Source organism: Sardina pilchardus, chromosome 20 (genome assembly GCF_963854185.1).
Source record: "Sardina pilchardus chromosome 20, fSarPil1.1, whole genome shotgun sequence".
In the NCBI taxonomy this organism is placed as follows: domain Eukaryota; kingdom Metazoa; phylum Chordata; class Actinopteri; order Clupeiformes; family Clupeidae; genus Sardina; species Sardina pilchardus.
In genome coordinates, this window is record NC_085013.1 from 7,610,877 (window position 1) to 7,634,393 (window position 23,517).

Sequence of the window (23,517 nt, forward strand, 5' to 3'; positions counted from 1 at the left end):
ACTCTTACAATATATACGTATATTTGTTTTGGTGTGCATGTGTCTTTCCTTTCATGTGGGTCCACAAACTGAAAAAAAACAGCCTGGCTGAATACTTGCATGTAGGTGTTAGCATGCGTCATCAGAGGAGTTCGCATGGAGTTATGACTCACAAGATGCCGCTCTTCCCTTCCAGTCTGGACGTTGGCGCAAGGTCATCTCAAGGAGAGGAAAGTCTGCTGACGTATACGCCGTCCTCATGGAGGAAAGTTAGCCCCCACCCACCCCGTGTCACTGTGTGGTTTCACAAGCAGCGATGCATACCACATGGAGCACACTTTAGTGGCTCTCTGGGTATTTTTTTAGAGAGAGATTTTTTTATGGGGAGATATGAGAGGAAATAGCACATCACAGCTGTGAACTAGCGGAGGAGGGTCGGGGGGCACTGATGCTTCACTTCTGTCCTTTACACCAACTTGAAACCAAAATTTTACTTGATCACCGTCCAATGGAGTACAAGTACAAGTACATCATGCTATTTATTAGTGAGTGAAAATACATGAAAAAGACAATAAAAATGGTACATTTGAGAACACTCACGTATATGAGCCATTTCAGATTCAGCTAATTTGACTAATATTTGTTCTGAACTTGAAAAACATTAGATTCAACTTCATTGTCATTGTGCAGAGTGCAAAGACAACGAAATGCGGTTAGGATGTGGTTGAACATTTTAAAATAGTGACTCAAGTTGGTGGTGTTGGTGTAGAAGGATTCAGTGTTCCATTAACTGACATGTTAATGTTTCACTATTAAGTTTACTGACAGGTTGTTAAAACCCCTTAACTGAAATGGCATTCACACTCCTCTCCTACTCACTAACTGATGATGCATCGCCTCAGTTCCAAAAAAAACAAGTCGGATGTTTTGAGGAATTTTTACATACCATGCAGGGCATGGTTAAGTTGGTTACATGGTTAACAAAAGAAATGCTTTCTTCTGGTTCATTTCCCGAAGGAGCAGACCTCAAATATGCACATTTTGTCCTCCCTTGACACTTATTATTTAGACTCATATCAGACTCAACATTGGAAAGAGGAGGCCAGCTATCAAATATGTGACTCAAAGCCTTGTTGGAAGTGTTTATGAAGAAAACATTACATTGATCTTCCCTGTTCATCACTTTATTTTTTTGCCCTTGGGTCACTTCTCACCCCATTTTAAGATCATTCACACCAACTGTGTCTCAAACCACCTACTTGCCTACTTCAAATACAACCCCAATTAAAAGTTGTGTTGGGACGTTGTGTAAAATGCAAATAAAAACGATAATATACAGGTCTCTTAAACCCAAGCAAAAAGGACATAGACAACATACTTTGACTATTTCATAGATAGAAAATAATTTGACTATATGTCATGGAAAATATATGTTAATTTTGAATTAGATGCTAGCAAGGTTTTTTTTTTTTTTAAAGTTGGGACAGGAAATGTACACCACTGTGCTGCTTCAACTCTTCATTTAACAAAATTCTGTTAATGTTTAGGAACTGAGGAGAGCAGTTGCTAGAGAATTGAAAATTAAATGTTCTCTCATTCCTGCCCAGTATAGGACTCAACAGTATGGGCTATTCTTAATCGTGTTTTTCCATTCCATGATGCACCTACTGTACTTTGCATGAACTACAGACTATTTTAGCACCCTTTTAGACTCTTCCTCTATGGAGAATCACTTTTTAAATATGTGCAGAATTCATTTTGCCATTATTTTTTCTGCAATATTCAGACGTTGCCTGGATAGCAGTATGTGTTGCTCAAAACATGTATACATCATTCAGAATTTATTGCACCTTGTTTGGCAGATGTGCAAGATGCCCATTCACACTAATGCACCTCCACACCGTCATAGATGTTGCTGGGTTTCGAACTGGGCACTGAAACAGGTTGGATAGGTTGGGTAGGCCCTCTTCTCTTAAGCCCAGATGAGGGCACGATTTCCAAAAATAATTACACATTTCAATTGGTCTACTTTCCCCACTTAACCTCTGTCCATTTTAAACAATCTCAGGCCCAGATAAGACGGTGGTATTTCCGTCTCATGTATACATGTATTGGCTGTTGCATGATAAAGTTTACACTAGCATTTCTGAATTGGGTATCAAAAGGTGCTCATAGACAATGATTATCAGAGGTACTCCTGAGCTCATACAATGATTTTCTTTACAGAAACAGGTCTGTTTTTTCAGCTCTATCCCTTGTTTACAGTATATGAAATGAACCAGCCTGACAAAGGCAAAACCTAGTTTCAAAACCTAGTTTTCACACAGGTGAAAAAAGTGGTCAGATCTACATTTACATGAGGTTGTGTATGACTTCACACCGTTATTTATTGCCCGTCTATATTAGTGGTAAAAACCTAGTTGGCCCAAAGTTATTCACACAAACTCACCCACATCCTGAGAGAGGGAGGCAGACTCGCTCAGAAGCGCAACCCTCCTTCCTGTTTTGATGGTGTGTAGACCCTAGTGGTTGGAAAGTGTTTATTTTAGCTAAATGCCATATCCATGTTGTCAGTTACGGAGGCCCCCAATTGTTCTCAGGTGTAGAAGCAGGCTAATGAAAAGAAGATGATTTATTTAACTTGAAACCAGAGGAGCTCTCCACGGACCTGGCTAATGTTTAGTTTGGTCAAACTCTGAGGAGACCGAAGGGGGCTTCATTAGAGAAGGTCATGAGTAATATCAACTTATTTCAAGGAAAGATAAACAACCGGATGAGCTGAGCGTGTTGCATAATTTTGCTATGATACGGCACATGATAAGAGATTTAGAGTGAAGCCAATGTCTAATCTTCAAAGTATTTGTGTAGTTGTGAAATTTTTTAAATGTATACTTTGACAACCTGGCAAAGTCAGTGGTAAACATTGAAGAATACAAACAGGGAGCATAAAAAGCAAACTAGATTAAATGGATTATTATATTTTATTCTAAATTCTTCTGAATTTAATGCGCAATGGGAGAACAGATTTTCTTTCTTTTTTCTTTTTTTTTTAAAAAAAGCTTTTAAAATGACATTGAAGATTTCTCACCATCTCACACAGCTCAAGAGATCAGTCACCAGAGTGTGTTCATGCGTGTGTTTGTTTGTCTTGAGTGTTGGGGCAGCACAGATGCTCGTCACCTGCACACTCGGATGCGAGATGAAACGCTTCAAAACATACAAACAGCTCTCTATGAAAGAATGTGTGTTGGCAGGTACGGCCAACCCTGTCTCTTCGCCTCTCTCACTCATCCTCCCTTTGCCGTCCTGCCAGACTGTGTTTATACTGCTGGTTTTACTCATCAGTGAAACATAAATGTTTAGCTCTGAAGAAATCTGCCTAAAACCTCTACTGGCAGCTACGGTATGGCGTGACCTGGGAGTGGCGAGTGTGAATAAAGGAGCTCTGACACATGGCTCTGTGGTGGAAGTGGCTTAGCAGTCTCACAATAACCCTGGACACGTTGGCTATTTTTGTGTTCAGTTGAAATCTTAGTTTCCAACACCTGGCTCTAAAATGTAAGTGTACTCATAGGTGCCAGACATATTTCAATACCCTCGGGGGGTTAGACATAAGGTGGTCATGGAGCGCTCATCATTTTCTCTGACAGGACAGTCATGGTGAAGAAACAATGCGTCAGCCGTTATGCGTACTAGTCATGCTGAAGATTTACTCTCATTATTTGCTTGACGCACCGCACGATGAACCTGTGACCTGCATTACATCACTATGGAAATAAATCTTCTCCCTTTTGCTTGGTCTTTTATTTTTCCCCCCAAAAGGTGTCAAGTTAATACATGTAGGGTAGTGACAGTGGTAGTTACAGTTCAACAAATGTGACTGGACAGAGCTCACATGAGGACATTTAGGGCTTGTTGTGTGACAGCAGCTATAGGCGTTTTCACATAGTCCCTTTTAAAAGACCTAAACTCAGCCAACTAAAATAAAAGGGGACCACAAAGTGGACCAAAACAAAAAACTCAGTTAATTTAATCTAATATAATGCTAAACGTTTAATAATAAACAACATGACTTTTCTTTTAGCAGTGAGAGGAGGATAACATAGGCTAGCCTAGGCTACACTGCAAAATGTGAAATAGAACCAGGGGTGTTCTGAGTTCACACTACACTACACAGTTTAGGCGAACTGCACCAACTTTAAAACAAACCACCCAAGGCACATATGCACAAAAAACACTGAGTCATTCATCTAAGCCCACTAAAAAGGCACCAGAAAGTGGACCAAAACCAAATCAAGTTCATTTTGTATTCACATTGTGTTCACTGCTCCGTAATCAACAACTGAAATTTCAACAAAGTCTGACATTTGGACCAATTACAACGCTTCCAAAGAGGAGCATCCACACCTGCCAGTTATTTTGCATACGCATATTCTACGTTTGGAATAAATTAGCAAGATGCTAATATCTCTCACAGAATCTTTAAGCATGGTGGGAACTAACCCCAAGATTGCATTGCCAATGCTTCACTCTAACGGCTGATGTACAAAACCAGTGACGTCACTAAGAGGAGGACGGGGCAGGCAGAGTGACCTCTCTCAGGCGCCTGATGATGTCAGAGTGTGTGGGGTGAAAGGTCAAGCCATCCACCTCCAGAGCCAGGTTCGCCGTCTTCCCGCTGCGTACGCCATACTTCACAAGGATGGACAGAAACTCTTCCTCCTGTTCACACACGGACACAGACACACACACACAAAATATTTGTTATGCTTTTTATATCTGGTGAGGACATGGGTATCTGTACAGCACGCATTTGTGTATATTGTTTTACTCTTGTGTTGGTCTGGTTTTACTGTTGTTGCACCAGAGTCCCATATTAACCATAAACCAGCCCGGCTCCTGTGGCCCGGCTTAGGGGACTTCCGCTGTGAATCTCCACACAGGGATCTTTTCTTACTACATCTCCCGTGTACCATAAATCTGTCTATTTATAGACCATCTGTGATGTGTCAGTTGTCAGTTTTATTCTGAAATTATCCTGAACAGCACTTGGTCAGAATGAGAAAATATACTCGGAGCACTGTATTATCTGTAAAAGGTTTTTTGGTTTGGCAACGGAGAGACAACTTGCAGTAGCAATTACCCTATACATCTCTAAGCCCTTTTCCCAGTTGCAATACTTCATGTAAACTACTGGGCTTCAGTAACCCTTGCTCTAGCCGCCTTCAGTGGCAACACTGATGACATAGCTGGGCTTTAGGGGCCTGTGAAGTGGTTTTGAAGCTAACCGCTAACGATAACGTTTAAAAAAAATAAAAAAAATCCAGGGGTTGGTTTGTTGATGCTATGCTTCCACAACTCCTACCATGTGTGTCCTGCTTATGGCTTAGGCCTTGGCCACGTTTGTCGTACTGGACCTCTGGGCTCGCTTCTGACCACTGAAGGCGGATTAAACGTCCCATTGGGGGGATTCTTCTCAGCTGCGTATGTTTGTATGTGCCCCCACTCCCCCCCTCCCCCACACACACAAGGTTTGTGGTATCTGCCGAGCTACGCCTGGCTATAAAATGACAGCATGTCAGCACTAAATCTTGCCATGCTACAAGTCCTCTAGTCTGATTTGTATAATTGCGGGGCACACCACATACTCAGCATTTATGCTCCGGAAGTTCCATAGTATGCATGTGTGTGTGATGTGTGTTTGCTTTTGGGTTGAAAACATGATAACAATGCGGGTTTCAAGCCAAGAGCTGATGCAACAACATCCAGCATTCAGAAAACAGACTCATCATACAGACAGACAGATGAGCTGTCTACACATCTAAAAAAAAAATCAGCATTGTCCTAATTTGGACAGATCATGACAATTAATTACAATGACAATGAATACAATATAATTTATAAAAAATAGGATCCCACTTCATGCTAAATGTTTTTAAGGTATACATCTGTAATTAATAAATAGCATCATGCATCTTTGATAGCTTCTAACCAGGCTTCCCACAGCACACAGAATCACCTGATAGCTGCCATTTGGTCAACTCACACAGACATGCTGTCTTAATGCTGTCTGTCAATCACTCCCAAAACCCCACGACTGACTCACCTTCTCCACCGTGGGCAGGCTGTTGGCCCAGGCCTCCTGGTCTTGAGCTGTGGGGGGCTGGCCCAGACCACACTGCAGGTAGCGTAGGTGGATAGGACAGCAGTTCAGAAGGTACAGACCATAGGCAACTGCATAGCCTCCCCAGTTAGATACACCTGGCACAGGAAAGAGCAAGTGTTTGCAGAAATACACCAGAACTGCAACATGCAACCTGTTTGCCAGAATGGATAGTTGCCTGGGATCTGAGACTATACTGTACGTTCACAATAGTAGGCCTTGATGCACAGTGCTGATATTCTGCCTATATCCGATTTTTTGGACTGCCTGTGAACATCTGCGTTTGCGAGTGGCCCATATTAGATATCTGTGTTTAGGTTCACTAATTTTGAACACTTACAGTGCATGTAGTACAGTAGTACAAGAGTGTGTTTATGCGTATGTGTGCGTGCATGTGTGTGTGTGTGTGTGTGTGTGGGTGTGTGTGTGAATGTGTGTGTATGTTTGTGTGTGTGAGTGTGTGTATGTGCATGTGCATGCTGATGGCTTGTGGCAACTTGTGAAATGACTCAACTTCCTCATCATAAGAACTAGCTGTGAACTGGGGGTCCTTTGACTTAAGTGCGAGATCACTTCTCGTCAGACAAGCACATTGAACAAATGGATTGCACCGCAACATAAGAAAAAAAGTTGGTCATCCTATAGGCCCTACGGTTCTCTAGATATTCACAGAAAACTGTGTCTGGCCTACCCTCCTTTCAGGGTGTTCTGTGCGGGGGGTGGGCTACGGATCAAATGAAAAACAATGCTTCCGTGTCATCCTTGGGGGGCTACCTGCCCACCAAGTTTCGTGCAGCCCGGTCTTTCAGAGCCCCGGAAATTGTTGACACAAAATTACTGAAAAAAAAAGTGACAGGATGCCGCACCTTTGCAGTCAATTAGTGCCCAGACAACACCTGAACATCCAATCCGCATTGACTGTTTACCTTAAGGACTCCAAGGAACAGGCCTACAGGCACTTGAACACCTGTCTGAGAGGGGACTGCCTTTACTGGCATGTTGAAGATGGAAAAAAAAAAAAACAGTCCGGAAAAAGAAAATCATTGAGACCTATACTATGGGGAAAGGCTACTGTAATTTGTAGATGATTCACACTTTCTAGAACAGCTGTGCAAGGCATCATTACAAAGTACAAAGAGTTCCAAGTTTGTGCATAACAAACCTAACCTGACTTTCGCCAGATCCTGTAGTTCGCTGTCTGCTTCACACAAGGATCTGGGACTTCTGGATAGGAGATGTATTTATGAAGGCGGGTCCTTGTAAAACATCCTCGCATGTGATTTGATAAACCACTTGCCTGTTATCTTGAATGACGTGCTAGGCTTCTTCAAGCTCTTGCCAAACCCGGTCGGAAGAAGAGTAAAAACATCTTTGCCACCAATAAATGTCTTCAAAACTATTCTCTGTTAATCTTTTAAAGAATGAATACTCGATAGATTCGACAAAACGGTTGAAATAGCAGAATCAATGTCAGCACAAGACTCCTCGCTGCGTGCCGCCATTGTTATTTGAATCAAACACTCGCTTCGGCGCTCCTGATTGGTTGCTCATTTTTTGATCACTGGCAGGGGTTTGGATTGCCCTCGCATCCAGACCCTTGTGTGGAGCTCAGCGAAACGCCTCTGGTGGAGCATGGCGGAACTACAAGGGTCTGGCGAGAGTCAGGCTATAACAAACCTAGGCGTGGATGAAACTGCTAAATATCTCAATCTCTAGAGAGAAAAATCATCAGGGATGTAAGCAAGAATCCCTGCACATCCGCCAAAGTGATAGTTGCTGACCTTGAGACCTCTGGGGTTGAAGTCTTGAGGAAGACAGTAGCGAGGGCTCGTCATCGGCCAAAAAAACCCCCATCACTTCAAAAGCGGCACTTCAACGTTAAAACTGAACTTTGCCCATGCCCATGCACATTTAAACTGTCCGTTGGTCTGATGAGATTAAACTGGAGCTGTTTGGGCACATGGATGTTGCCTATGTTTGGTGAAAAAAGGGCAAGGCCTATAACCATAAAACTACAGTTCCCATAGTGAAGCGTGGTGGTGGGAGCATCATGTTATGGGGCTGTTTTGCTGTCTCAGGCACAGGAAGCCTTGTTTGGATGCATGGGATCATGAAAAAAAAAGATTATGTTGACATTTTGAGGGATAACATGAAGAGGTCTGCTCGTAGTCCAGGCTTAGGTCGCCACTGGGTCTTTCAGCATGATAATGACCCAAATTATATGTGAAAAGTGGTCCAAAACGTCCTAAAGGATACCAAAATCAAGGTCCTGGAGTGACCTCAACCCCATTGAGAATCTGTGGCACGTGCTTAAAGCCATAAAAGAAAACCACACAGTTTGGATGAGCTGGAGCTTAAGACTGTCTAAAGAGACGTGCCAATCTAGTGTGGGATAAATTTGATATGACCACACTAGTAGAAGAATATCCAACGAAGTTGTTGCCAGTTGAAGCAAAGAAAGGCTATATACAGTGGGTATAGTAAGTATGCACACCCATGCTAAAGTTGACTAAAAAGAGGAATATAAAATCATCTTTTGAGAATTGATTGTAATGCCTTAATTCAAAAAATGAGTACAAATCAAACCGCTAAGGACACTAATTTTCTTTGTGATTGAAGAATGTATCGTAAATAGATAAATGTTCTTCCTTAAATACAGGTTGCATAAGTATTTGACCCCTACTGTATGTTAAATTCCCATAGGAGCAGGAGGATTTTTTATATGTTTTTATTTTTAAAGGCCAGCTATTTCATGGATCCAGTATGTTATGCATCCTGATAAAGTTCCCTTGGCCTTTGGAATTAAAATAGCCCCACATCATCACATACCCTTCACCATAGCTTGAGATTGGCATGGTGCTTTTTCCAGTTAGCCTATTAGCCTGTTTGATGCTCATTGAGCTCAATGCAAATCAAACAGGCTAATAGGCTAACTGGAAAAAGCACCATGCCAGTCTCTAGCTATGGTGAAGGGTATGTGATGATGTGGGGCTATTTTAATTCCAAAGGCCAAGGGAACTTTATCAGGATGCATAATATCCTGGATCCATGAAATAGCTGGCCTTTAAAAATAAAAACATATTAAAAATCCTCCTGCTCCTATGGGAATTTAACATAGGGGTCAATTACTTATGCTCCCTGTATTTAAGGAAGAACATTTATCTATTTACGATACATTCTTCAATCACAAAGAAAATAAGTGTCCTTAGCGGTTTGATTTTTACTCATTTTTTGAATTAAAGGTATACTATGCAGGATTGGCGATTTCATCGCCGGTTTCGCTTTCACTTTTCATTTTCGCTCGTTTTATGCTTGCATATTTCTCTGCAGAGCTTCCCCTACAGCTTTAGCGTGTATATTTGACAAAACTCCTCAATCGGTCAGTCTGCCGTGCCTTTTCATGAGACTTTACATGACACTTCCTGGAGTAGAGCATGGGTGCGTGCCCGGTGTCTCCTGAAGTTGCAAGTGTGGTTTTACCGCTACAGACCACTAGAGCGGCCAAAAAAGACACCGTTCGACCGGTAATGACCCATTTAATCATATATAACAGTATGGAACGAATTGATTAACTGAAAAACGTTGCATAGTATACCTTTAAGGCATTACAATCAATTCTCAAAAGATGATTTTATATTCCTCTTTTTAGTCAACTTTAGCATGGGTATGAATACTTACTATAGCCACTGTATACACAATCTACTGTGACTAGTCACCCTTTGAGTGAAAAAGAAGACATTTCAAGTTTCTGGTGTGTTTTCATTCAGCTTTATATAGTGAGCTTTGTCTGTACGCTATAGTTTTGTCTGTCCTGCATTTGTTAAATATAGCCTCAGCTGGAACCATTTGCAGTAGTATCTCTGGAGCACTGGACCAGGCATTTAAATCTAAAGTTGGGACAAGGGAAAGATTTCAGCGTCTCCCTAAAAGTCTCTGTACGTATATAATATCACGGGTCACTGACCCAGGAGTTCCATTTACACAGCTGAGGAGAGTACGAAATTTTAAACAAACATAATTCAACAGTGTCAAGTACAGTGCTTATGGGAACCAAATATCTCTTCTGACGACTTAGGTTTAAATTAAACTGAGATATTACCAGCTAGGGAGGGAGTGAGAGAGAGAGAGAGAGAGAGAGAGAGAGACTGAGTGAAAGAGAGAAATGGAAAGTGCAGCCTCCCTCAACTGAATCTCATCTCCTGGTGTTTGTGTTTATTGGATTGAGAGGCAGGGTTCGGGGCGGGGGTGTCACCCGTTTGTGGAGCTGAGGGTCAGGCGGGCCGCGGGACAGTGACTGAGAAAGGGACCCACGCGTCTCCAGAGAGGGTCAGAGCCGAGGTCTTTTCAATTTCACGACCGCTGTGGGCCAAACGCAGCAGCAGCAGCAGCAGCAGCAGCAGCAGCAGCAGCAGCAGCAGAGCGCATGAGCAATCAGCACGGTGGTGATGTGAAATCCCGCCAGAGACATTCTGCCATCAGTTTCTCTATTGTGGTGAGCGTGTGTGGGCGGACATGCATATGTGAGTGTGTGTGTGTCAGCGTATATGTGTGGGGATGTGTTTACACACAACTGTGTGTGAGTGTGAGCGCGTATGTGTGCGTATGTGTGTGGGCATGTGTACACACGCAAGCGTGTGTGTGTGTGTGTGTGTCTGCGTGTCAGAGAGAGTGAAAGGGTGTGTGACGGTCACACACTGAGTCACGGCCCTTCTCCGTGCCTGGGCGACAGCGTCCAAATGCCAGAGCGGGTCCTGCCAGGGCTACTCATGTGCCGCTTCTCATTCCATCACACAGCCACCGGGGCGGCGCTGCTCCGCCTCCACCCCACCCAGCCGGCCAGAGCCAAACGCAAAAACCTGCTACTGTTACACTCGCCTGAAATAAGATCCCGCTGTGTTCTTGCCTTCCATTCGCATAGGCATAATGTAACAAGCCGCAAGGGCCCCTTAGAGATGAATGGCAATAGCATTGCAGCACACTGGCACACTAATGGTATTTCTTTGCATCTCGGACAGAATATCCCACGATAGCTTTAATGTCGGGTCATTTGTCAGTGTCAAGTGTCAACTTTTAAATGTAAAGGCAAAAAATCCATCTATGATAAATTAGATATATTAGATGTTCTTCAATACATGGTAGCCTATGGCGTCTAGCATGACTAAGCCCAGCAGAATGTTAAACTAAAACATGATCATATGCAAATGTTGGGGTTTTAACAAAGGGAAATGGTGAAGTTCCCCTTCCCCCTAGTCCCTTTTCCTGACAACGACCTAAGGCTTAAGACCCAAAACACAATTCAATGTCACAAACTAACCAAATGTTAGTGCTAGTAATCTAGAAGGCTTTAAATCGGCTTTAAATGTAGAAGTCAAAAGAGAGCCGGTCTCACCTGTGGTTACAGCAAAGTCAGCAGACACATCACAGGCAATGACACCTCCATTGGGCATGTGAGCCTTCACCAGATCCTTCACTTTGCCCATGCCCAACTCATTACCTCCATCGCCAATGCCTGTTTTACATAGGGGACAGGCGCGCGCGCGCACACACACACACACACACACACACACACACACACACACACACACACACACACACACACACACACACACACACACACACACACACACACACACACACACACACACACACACACACACACACACACACACACACACACACACCACGCACGCGCGCACACGCACACGCACACGCACACGCACACGCACACACACACACACACACACGATTAAATGAATCTAAATGGTGCATCATTACCCTACGAGAAGCAACTAAACAAGCAGTGTTTAGAAGTGGACTTGAATTTCATTATGTGTGAGTGATGATTCAGGGGGAATTAAATGAGACATTTATTGCCGCTGGCTGTAAACAGAGAGGTGGACTCCTCAATCTCCCTCTCCTTCTCGCCCTCACAAACAACATGCTGTGTAGTAGTGAGCAGCATCTATCACCCAAACTCGCAGAATGAACATTGAGTATGTGTGTCGTCTGTCATCTGTCAACTAAACACTCATTAAAAAAAAAATACAGAGTTGCACTCTTCAATCTCGCTCTGTTTTTCCCTTTCACACACAACATACTGAGTAGTGCTCATCTATCAACGAAACCCGCAGAATATACATTGAGTATGGGTACTGTCTGTCATGTCAACTAAACAACTCATTCAAAAAATACAATCTGTCAATCTGTCTGTCTGTCTGTCTGTCTGTCTGCACATATTACAAAGTAACAAACATGTATCAAAAGAAAACAACATGTACAACACCAAATGAGCCTTACCTGTGGTAGAGATGCCAGGGATGGAGCTGGCCGCAATAAAGAGGTCATCAATAGGATCCACCAGGTGCTTGATGTTCACCATCCTCATGTTGTAGTAGTTCCCGTCTGATGCCCTGCCACTGCGCTCTATTGCCACCAAGTGGTCATACCTAAGAAGTGTAAACACATGTCACAAAATGTGGAAATCTGGACAGCCTTACCCGTCTAGTTTCTCTGCAACTCTCTATTTATTTGACGTTCAAGAGTATTTGCCTTCTCTGGTATTGGGTCTACAATCTACATCTACAATGGGCAGTTAATAGCTGCTGTTGACATTAAAGCAGACTGTTGATGACTTCACCTGGGTTTATTAGGGTCGCCATCATGACACAGGAAGTGAATGGCCGCATCTGGCCCTGTGTTTTGGAAGCTGAGCAGCGGGACAGCGGTCTTTATCACACCTGGAACAGGACGGATGAAAGGTCACTTTAGACTGCCGGAAGACTGAACTGGCTGCACAATAACTACAGAACAAATATTAACTGAAACTGGTGAACTGGAGAAGTATTTTTTTTTTTGCAAAGCAAAAGTGCCACAAGACACACAAACAGTCCTAGAAACTTTTCTGAGTGCCAGAGACACACATTTTTTGCAAAAAGGAAGCACTGAATGGAGCATTTCAGTTACTTGTCTGCCATGAATAGATACAGTATTAACGGTAAGACAGGATGCAGGTGCATGTTAGTATATTATCATGTTGTGCAATGAACAGACCGACCACAGACTGACCACAACGGACATCGACCACAACGGACATCGACTAACGTATGAACCACTTTCATGGCTACCCTAGTTGTACTTCACAGAGCTACTGTATAATCATGAACAGTGGAACAGCGCTGACCTCTTATAAAACACAAAGCCATGTGAATCATTGTTCAAGTCAGCTTCAATATTGCTTACACAATGCTCAGGCTTGGTGAAGAACTGTGAACATTCTGTGTAGTCTGTGTTGGCGCGCAATGCATCGTACCACCACACTATACACTTTTTTTGGTGGGTTGGGGAATTTCAATTTCAATTTAATTTTACTTATAGAGCGCCAAAACATTACACATGTCTCATGGCGCTTTACAGAGTGTTAAACATTCAAAGAGAGCCCATGAGTAACTGTTCTGGGTGGGTCGTGGGGCTTGTGGTTAAAAAGAAAAAGAAAATCGCCAATTTAAAATGCTACTTTATCAGATCTAGTCACACCTTTACTTTGATAGACTTTATTCGCCTGCCAGTTGTTGCCATGGACACAGACGTTGTTTATGGACAAAAAGGAACAGAAACCACAGTGTGTGGTGTGCAGTGAATCACCGGCGCATGAGAGCATGAAACAATCATAACTAAAATGCCACATGGAAACAAAGCACCTTACTATCAACGACAAACCTGTCGAGCTCTTTGAACGCCTACACAGGAGTTCAGGACTTTGCAAATGAGTCTAACATCAGCAAGTTCCAAACAAGTAGGCTACAGGCACTTAGCTCATCTTACCACATAGGTTACCTCATTTTATCAGTTGGCTTGAAGGCTAAAATATATGGGTTGTGACTTATTGACCATGGGAAATTGAGGGTCCCAAGGCCAGACTAGTTAAGAAACACTGGTTTAATGGGCACAGGGTCGTCTTCTTTGTTGAGGGAAAGTTATCGCGTTGCTTGTTCTATTTCGTTTCTCCTGACCGCCAGAGGCGGTGCTTTCAGCACCTGGATATCCATCACACGTACGTGTAGGTCGAGTGTTTATATCAACAAAGTCACCTGTGACCTGGGTGACGTCTGCCCTGTGCGCTGGCACAAAAGGCAGGTCAACCCAGGATACGACTCTTGCCAATCTTCTCGTGGATATTCCGAGTGACTGCCAAGCTCTGGCGGTCATCCGAAACTCATAGAACCGTGGTTATATGCATAACCTTCGTTTTGTGTTGTTTCAACATGTTGAACAGTTTGCCAGAGTCCCTACCTCTCTCCATGGCATCCTGAACGATCTTACGGTGCATGTCCAGGGCTCGCTGGTCCGTCACCACGGCCACCCGCTTGCCCAGGGCCTGGAGCGTGGCGGCCATGGCGATGGCGCCCGGCGGGCCGTCCGTCTCCTCGGGCGGGTCGTACTTGAAGTGGGTGGGGAAGCCGGTGGTGATGAGCACGGACGAGGCGTGGGAGAGGGCCAGGCAAGACCTGATCAGCTCGTCCTTGACAAACAGCACCCTTATACCTCGCTGGCCTGCAAAAATCACAGCATTCATTCAGGACAAGGGAGTTCCAGTAGCCCCAAATGATGATGATGATGATGATGATGGGGCATGTCCTGTTGTTTGAAAGTACAGTGTGATGAGAAGGAGATTTGTTATTATCTAAAATCTATTATTTGTCCAAAAAAGACCAGAATTGAGAAAACAGCCCCTGAAAAAGAGTATAGGTTGTGCCGTGCCATGCCTTGGGAGACCGCTGCCACTGATTATACAAGCAACTAGCGATGGTTTGATTTGGTGTGACAGAGAAGACATGCAATTAGGTCTATTTTTAAATGTATATATAAATATCAACTGTCCTAACAGTACTTTGAAAACCCAGAATGCAATACTTTGTTTGACAATGTTTGTTTCAAATCCTGTGAGAGATCTAACCTTAGCCTTAGTTCTAAACACTTTAGAGTGCAGGCAATGGCATTTGCAGCAAAAAGAATGGCCTCCGTTTTCCATTAAGCGTCTTGAAAGGCTTTGGCAGAGAGGCCAAAAGGTGAGAACCAGACTGTATCAAGCTGAAACAAAGCAGACACTGGCGACTGCCCATTACCTCCTGAAAGACTGAGATCTGCTGTTTCCAGGGACATCAGTCCCCAGATCAATTCCACCATTTCCAGAACAAATGACAAGCCTACCAGGATCTTCCACAGCAATCTCCTCCAGCTGTCGAATCTTCTGCACTGTGGCCTTGGAGGCGACGCTGAAGTGCTGAGGATTCTGGGTAATGCAGAAGGTCTCCGGGCATTCGGAGGGTTTGACTGTGAGCGGGGACGCGGCCATGTCCTCTTTATCCGTCACAAACATGCAGCCTGGGGAGTGGGTGAAGGCCAGCGTAGGCTCTGAGAGACACACACACACACACACACACACACACACACACACACACACACAGAACCACACAATAGGATAGACTCCATTACTCTACAGTTGACCACTACATACATCTTCTCAGCTCGTGCACTACTGTATGGGAGTAGAATTATAAATACAAATATAATGTGTCATAAATATTTGTACATACTCAAAGAGACACATCAACTACAAAGACTGTTTCAGATTGTTTCAGATAAGTAACAAGCATGAGTTGTTTTTTCTTGATATTGTTTCAAACACCAATGCTCCAATGTCTTCGGTCAAGTCAATCAGGTCAATGAAAATGGATTGAAGGTAAATTAACTGAAATGAAGAGTGCTTTGGACAATGACACAGTCTTCCTTATAGTCATTGTTATTTGCTACTAATTCAATCTTGGGCTGGACTAGGACAAAAACACGCAACAGACCACTGCAATCAGTCCATTTTAAGGAGCCATGCTAGCAACAAAACAACAATGACAAATAGTGTAGCCTATGCTGCATTATTTGATATTGACCGACTGAGTAATCAACGCAGTTGGTGACCATCTCACTTTCTGTCATCATTGCAATTATATTATCCTGACAACTAACCGTTCAGTATCAGAAGCAGTAGCAGCATGGCATGCCCCCCCAACCTACTCCCTCCCTGTGAGTCCCTGATAACTCCGTGCTTGCCATGTTCTACTCTCATCTCCAACTGACCTCTAGCCTGACTCTCGCCAGACCCTTGTAGTTCCGCCATGCTCCACCAGAGGCGTTTCGCTGAGCTCCACACAAGGGTCTGGACGCGAGGGCAATCCAAACCCCTGGGCCAGTGATAAAAAAATAAGCAACCAATCAGGAGCGCCGAAGTGAGTGTTTGATTCAAATAACAATGGCGGCACGCAGCGAGGAGTCTTGTGCTGACATTGATTCTGCTATTTCAACCGTTTTGTCGAATCTATCGAGTATTCATTCTTTAAAAGATTAACAGAGAATAGTTTTGAAGACATTTATTGGTGGCAAGGATGTTTTTATTCTTCTTCCGACCGGGTTTGGCAAGAGCTTGAAGAAGCCTAGCACGTCATTCAAGATAACAGGCAAGTGGTTTATCAAATCACATGCGAGGATGTTTTACAAGGACCCGCCTTCAGAAATACATCTCCTATCGAGAAGTCCCAGATCCTTGTGTGAAGCAGACAGCGAACTACAGGATCTGGCGAAAGTCAGGTTAACTGACCTCGGCCCTTCTGCCTTGAAACACACTTGCTTACCTCTCCTCCTTCAAATTCAACCTGATGCTGACATCTGTCTACGTGCAATGTCGGGTAATGTTGAAGCTCTTACGTTGGTGCTATTTTTGCAAAACTTGCAACACACGCAATTCCCCATGTACTTTGCTCATCCATTTTGACACACCCACAGAATAATGTTGGCTCTGAGGCGAAGTGGGAGGGGTGGGGTCTAAAGACCAACCTAATGTCAGTATAGAAAAGGAACTACTGGGCCAATGACTGTCCTTGCTTTGGGACAATTACCGGCCACTTTTTTAAGAATAATGATAAAAATATATATATATTAAATTCTATCTTTGAGCCACTAGGAAACTGCCCTGAATGCCAGATGGCCAGTCTGCATGCAATCCACTGACCTGGGCCAAGAAGAAATGGATTCCTGCAGCAATGAACACATTTGGTCACAGCACAATACCCTCAATTAAGAGATGAGTATATTACATGTGTTATGTTTGGCCTGAGCATCTTGGATGTAAGTGTGATTCTTAAAGCACACTCACTGCTGCATTGAACTGCCTCGACGCCCGTCACCCCACAGGCCCAGAAAACTGGCACGTCTCCTGGGCGGAACTCCACTGGATCTCCGTACTCTGGTTGGTTCAAATCCCGGATACCCAGCATCGCTGTGGGGTAGGGTGACAGGATGGTGGGGTGGATTAAGAGACCGGCAAACATAGGGACAGCCAACACATCACATTCAACACTAAATTATTAACAATTAAACATGACTTTTTTTTTCAAAGTTTGTCTACATAATATTTAGGTCCCAAAATGAAGACCTGTGAAATAGCTTTCTTACAGTATAGTCCAATATTTTCATACATCGGAGTTGGTGCCAAAACAACCTTATCTGATTTGACACGCAATGACCCATAGACCTCTGAAGTCCGCCTACAAATAGTGGCCAAAGTTGACATCTTTACCCATAAGGAGATCTAGGTGTTAAGTGAAGCTAACTACGTATGGCAAGTTGCATTGCAAGGTAGCTCTGAGGTAGCAAAAATCAAAGTGTGTCATCTCAACGCACCTGAGATCACTGTAGCCACTTGAAGGCAGAGGACAAAAGTGTGTAGAGCAAAACATCTGCATTTTGTCCCCGCAAGAGTTTAACAGGTACGACAATTCAAAATCCTCATGTTATTTTTCTGTAGGAAAAATCTCAACATACCAGATCTCCTTATATGGGCAAAGATGGCAGCTTTTTGTAGGTGAGCTTCAGAGGTCTATACTATATTGGACCAGGTAAGAATTTCATGCTCACAAGCATGCCTGGCTCAATATAAATGTATAAATGTAAATGTTCACACTTCGCAGCCTGGCAATGGATTTGTGGCAATGGAATTGTGGGATACCTGGATCTCCAATGTGTACTGGGCCTCCATGAGCCTGTGGGATCAGGTGAGTACACTGAGCCACAATGTCCAGCTTGTCCTGAGGCACAGGTCTCATTGTCACCACAAGAGGGCACTCAAAGCCACCAACTCTCTGACACGACCGTGCAGTCTGTGGAATATCAAGAAGACAATCATAAAATCATTCACTTGTGGAGAGTTGATTATTTAGTTTATTAATCTATTGATTTATTGTTTGACTAACTGATTGACTCATTGATTGAACAGATTAGCACTTGACTTGACCAAAACATTGAAATCCACATCATGAACCTCATCAGTTCATCTCGTTTCCGATGTTCAGGTTATACAGATATTTTTATGACCTTTAGCAGTTACAGAGGGGCATGATTTTTTATTGCTGTATTCGCATAACATGTTGCACAAACACATGCAATAGACTACTACACTCTAGACTGAGTATTGACTGTGTGATTGACTTGTATGTTTTTGCAGACGTGTTTTGTCTTTGCGTGTCCACCTGCTGCTGTAGATAAACTAAATCTGCCTGTGAGATTTAATTAGCAGATAAATGTATTTTGCTGCCATGTCTAGATAAAACCAAATATGTACTTTTTTTCAGTTCTGTGATCATTGGCATACATGCAACACCTCTCACTGGACTATGTTCTATCCCCACACAGATTCCCTAAAGTACCTGTGTGGGATAATACTAGTAGAAAGTAGAGTAGTTCCAGCCTCCTGCATGTACCTACCATAGACTGTATGCACAGTATACAGTACATGTATGTATGTTCTATATATACAGTCTATGGTACTACCTACCCTTGCTTTGTATTATCCTGTTTACATTGTAGTGTATGTTGTGTGTGGTGTCTGGGCTGCTGGGACCTTGAATTTCCCCTTGGGGATCAATAACGTATCTATCTATCTATCTATCTACAGTATCTATCTATCTATCTATCTATCTATCTACCCCTTTCTAATGACCAAAGCTAAGGGGGGAGAGGTTCGTCGATGGTCACGTGAGAAATGGCATGGTGGGACACTCACCCTGAACATGCTGACGTTTTTGCCCTGTTCCACGTTGCGTACAGGCACGCCGGCCTTCTCCAGGGCACTCTCAAAGCTGAAGCTGCAGCCCAGGTAGAAGCTCACCATGTTCTGCAACTGACTGGTGTACGCCAGCAGGTCGGCCACTTTGCTGGTCAACACACCATTCTCAAACACACAGTACTGGGGACAGTCGGTCCTGTGGGGGGGGGGGGGGGGGGGGGGGGGTAAAGAGGACAGGGCACAGAGCATATCATCATTATTACGCCTGATGTAGCCCATCCGTTACTCTCTCCAAAGATAATAGTCTATTTGTGGCTTAAGAAAGTGAGAACGACTATCAAATAAAGCCTGCAGTCTTGTAGCCAGAGAGTGGGTATAACAGACAGAGCACTTATGTAATCCAGTGACATCACATGGCACTATAAATTATGCAATGGGTGTGCAAATCAACCTGCTGCCCTGTAATCATCATAACTCAACAAGAGTGTAAGACTTCTGCACTTGGGCTAAAGACTATCAGTTTTGAAGTGAATGAAAGGCATAGGGCTGACCAAATATAGCAGGATGGTTGGAGGAGGCATACTGAAACAGGTGTGTTTGTGTTTTGTGAATATTGGCCTACCTAATGTCTGCATTGGCAGCCAAGGGAGGGCATCCCCATTCTCCTGTCTGGCTCCGGTACAGCAGAGGCAGGGGGCTGCCATTGGCACGACAGAATGCCTCAAAGTCATCCGCCAGGTTCTTGTGCAGGATGACAACATTGGCCTGGAGGAACCCTGTCAGTGATTCAAAACAAGTGGTGCTTTTTCAGAAAATTAATTGATTTAGGCGAAATGAATGTGACATGACACCTCATCTAACTTGATGGTCTTTTTGGCCCCGCACCATCAACTTCAGGCAGCACTGCCACAGTAGACTTCAAGGCAACACTGCCTTCCCTAACCCTAACCATTGCCTTACCCTAGCACCTTCCTACCTACCTTGAAGTAGACTGGGGGCCAAAAAGATCATATACTGTATCCCTCATCAATCCATTTCCATGAATTTACCTCCTGTGGATAGCAGATAGCAATAATGTTAATAGGCCTACTGTTGTGGTAAACAGCTGTGAAAAGAAATGGCCATAAGGAATACGCCCATAGCCCATGGTTGAGGGCTGAGGCCACTTTAAATACTTTTGCAGCCACTTTCAATCATTTCATGTGGCATATTGCAACAAAATCTATTACAGCAGAGGTCTTTAGTTACAGTACTAGCTCACACAGACAACCAGCAGCATGCCATTTTATCAAACCTCTCTGAACAGTTCATTACAGACCTTTGTCTGCCTAATGTTGTGATAACATAACAATAAGAATTCCCATCCCATCATTACAAAACAGACAGACAAACAAACAAACAAAAAAACCAAACAATTGCATTACTTCAAATGTCAAAACTGCAGTTTTGGAGGAAATGCAATTCGTATGCAGGAAATGCAGTATTTGGACATAAAAATGACTTTCTAATGGCTATTCTAATTAAATAAGTACGTCTTACCACAAAACAACTTCAGAAAAAAGATGAGTTGGCAACAAACATTTACCTGCAGCAATGCCAGAGGTATTTTCGAGTGGATGAATACGCTCCCGAATAATGTTTCGAAGAGCAGCTGGCGTTAAACTCTTGGTCAGTGGCATACTTCGTCCTTTGAGTCACCTGCGCCTTACTTTCGTATTAAATCACAGGTGGCTCTTTGTTAATTTTTTATTTGGGAAGTCTCAGGCTAAGATGATAATGCATTACATATTTCTGGTGGGTTGGTTTAACTTTTGACTCCTGCCTGCCTACAGTACAGTGCCATTTTTTCGTGTCCAATATACCGCGTTTCCTACATAAGAACTGTTAGATACTCAGAAAACTGCATTTTTGACACTTTAAGTAAATTCAGCTGATGTTTTTTTTGCAAGGGTGTCCAAGCAAAACAAGGACATGCGATCTAACCTTGAAGTGACGGGACAGTAGCCTATGACAAGATTTTCCATATTTGGTCAACCACATAGCCTACTAAGTCGTTAGTATAGATTACTATTTGTGGAGTGTTTGTGGATTTACCTGAATTCATACGTATTCGCGTGCCCCATGTACATAACTGGGTTTGGGAGAGCAAACGACTTCCGCGAATCGCCTGAGTGAACATTTACAAACTTGCGTTACAGGCTAAACTGTCGTTAGTTTCCAGAATAGGCTACACTGTGACAAAAAATCACGTCCTCGTCGTTAGGCTAATATTCCAAAAGCCAAAAGTCTACTTGATAAGCACAAGCAACAGATACATTGTTTTGGTTCCTTCCTATTGCTGAGACTCCCCCCTTTCCGTTCTTGAGTGGTTTAATCCATTCCTACCACTACATCCTATCATGCAACCCTTCTGTGAGGCAAAATTGTACATAAGAGTCCTCCTCAACTCCAATTTTCATTCTTAAATGTGTGGTTTGAGTATAAGGAGCTGTTTGAATCAACTTTCTCCTTTACCACACATCGCAGTGCGCCTTCATCGAGACTCAAAATTAATGTATGACTAGCTCTACTATGACGATACAGTGATATTAATATTGATAGCCTACTAGATAAAGGGTCACAACCAACCAGTACTATTGTGTCTGTTAATCTATTGTGTTAACTAGTCCTTACTAACATTCCATCATGTTTTTATTTAATTTGTCACTATTTCTATTTTAAGGTCTATGTTATCTCAATGAAGACATTCAGACAAAGACAAATTCAACAATAGAGGACTTTATTTTTTTCTGAAAAGTCTTCTCAGCAGTAGTCTGAAGGGGAAGCAGCCTGAGCCGGATGACTTCTCCCGAGGAGCTGATTGCTCCTGAGCTGTGCTCTAAGCGTTTCGCTTCACACTGCACCGCCAGTAGCTTCTCCTCTGGGTGTTTTTTAGAGCTGTTCTGTGGAGGATGTCAGTGCATCTGGTTGCTGCTGTTCAAGACTGAGGTCAGAGTCTGGGTCCTGCAGGCAGGGTCCTGAATACCTGGTGCCAGGGTCCTGGGAGGGTTTGGCACGGGCAGTAGCAGTCTCAACATCACCGGCAGCAAGTACTTCCTCAGTGGACACCAGGGGGGGCCCTTACTGGAGGTCAGGTTCTGTCTCACCCACTCGCCTGAAATCTGAAGGCCAGAGCCAAAGTCACCCAGTACCTCCCCCTCCACATCCATCTGGACAATGTCATCTTGGACGACTGCCGTGGACGCTACCACTGGTCTTTTAGGTCTAGATACCTAAATCATGCTTCTGGACCTCCATCCAACAAAGCCACGGACTGGGTGATTTACCCTCAGGAAGAGGCGAACATGCCGTGTATTTTCTTAATATTCATGATAAGTTAAATGTAAAGAGATGGTGGCCCAATAGCGGACCACAAGTGGCATGCCACCAGCGTCCCGCTATCTGCCATCTAATTTTGCTATCTGGATAATGCGTTTAAGTTATCTTATGCATGGGGTCCGGAACAGGATAAATGAGTTCTCTTTCTAATAGGGACAATATGTGCCAACAAACGTCGATAACCCTGTCGAAACACTTTACCCGAACAAACAATTACATGGGCTCTCACACCGCTGTCTACTGAATATAAGCAGGCCAAGCTGTCTATAAAATGGGAAGGCATGAAATGGCTTTTGTGTATGAGTTAGGAAGCATGGTGTGCTCAATAGGGTCTTTAGGTAAGTCAGGAGGATAATGTGGGATAGTGCCCCTGTACAGTAGGCCTATACTCATGCAGACGAGAATACATAACAGAGGTTGCAGGTCAATGCCAAAAAGTAGAAGTTTGGTTGAAAGGCGTGAATGATGGCATGTGACTTTCTAATCTGATCAGTGTGGATTTGTGGAGCATAACATGATTTTCTGGGAAGTGTGACCTGTTTCAATGGAGGAGGAAAGGGTCATAAATTAGTCCACTCTATTTTGGAAACACTGGATGGAGTATAAAAAACTCAAATGTAGAAGTGTTATCATGGTGTGTGGGAAGAGATTGTCAGATTGTCATCAAGTAATGTCCCACAACCTTACGTTTGTTATGTGATCTCCATATATATATATTTTTTATTATTCAAATAACAATTTACATCATTATATCATCTTCATATTATTGCTTTACAGTAAAATGCATTGGTTGGATACATCCATTGATAGCAAGACAATACATTCAAGTTACACACCAATGTCTTTGAGTTAAAATGTCACACATCACAAAGTCCTTTGCCTTTTT

At 43.3% G+C, this 23,517-nt stretch overlaps 1 protein-coding gene across 4 annotated transcripts; it reads right to left on the minus strand.

Moving 5' to 3' along the window:
- Window positions 1-3,768: 3,768 nt before the first annotated feature.
- On the minus strand, window positions 3,769-21,578 carry dglucy (D-glutamate cyclase). 4 transcript variants are annotated; one of them, XM_062523658.1, is made up of 13 exons: window positions 21,348-21,578; window positions 20,234-20,305; window positions 19,876-20,029; window positions 19,251-19,449; window positions 18,198-18,348; window positions 17,346-17,468; window positions 15,350-15,553; window positions 14,432-14,692; window positions 12,780-12,879; window positions 12,440-12,588; window positions 11,532-11,651; window positions 6,086-6,240; window positions 3,769-4,701 (listed from the first exon to the last, which is right to left on the minus strand). In XM_062523658.1, the coding sequence occupies exons 2-13, from the start codon at window positions 20,262-20,264 to the stop codon at window positions 4,543-4,545; spliced, it is 1,806 nt and encodes a 601-aa protein (XP_062379642.1). In that variant the 5' UTR covers window positions 20,265-20,305; window positions 21,348-21,578; the 3' UTR covers window positions 3,769-4,542. The 4 variants fall into 4 exon arrangements, with proteins under 4 accessions (XP_062379642.1, XP_062379641.1, XP_062379640.1 ...); XM_062523657.1 differs by lacking the exon at window positions 21,348-21,578 and adding an exon at window positions 20,839-20,921; XM_062523656.1 differs by lacking the exon at window positions 20,234-20,305 and having other exon boundaries at window positions 21,348-21,577.
- Between the last annotated feature and the right edge of the window lie 1,939 nt (window positions 21,579-23,517).

Excerpts from the sequence above, each read along its gene's own strand:
- dglucy (XM_062523655.1), bottom strand. The coding sequence starts at position 20,932 with ATGCCACTGACCAAGAGTTTAACGCCAGCTGCTCTTCGAAACATTATT. Across the intron at positions 6,241-11,531 it reads TGACTTTGCTGTAACCACAG|GTGTATCTAACTGGGGAGGC; the intron begins GTGAGACCGGCT and ends TTCCTGTGCCAG. Across the intron at positions 4,702-6,085 it reads GCCTGCCCACGGTGGAGAAG|GAGGAAGAGTTTCTGTCCAT; the intron begins GTGAGTCAGTCG and ends GTGTGTGAACAG.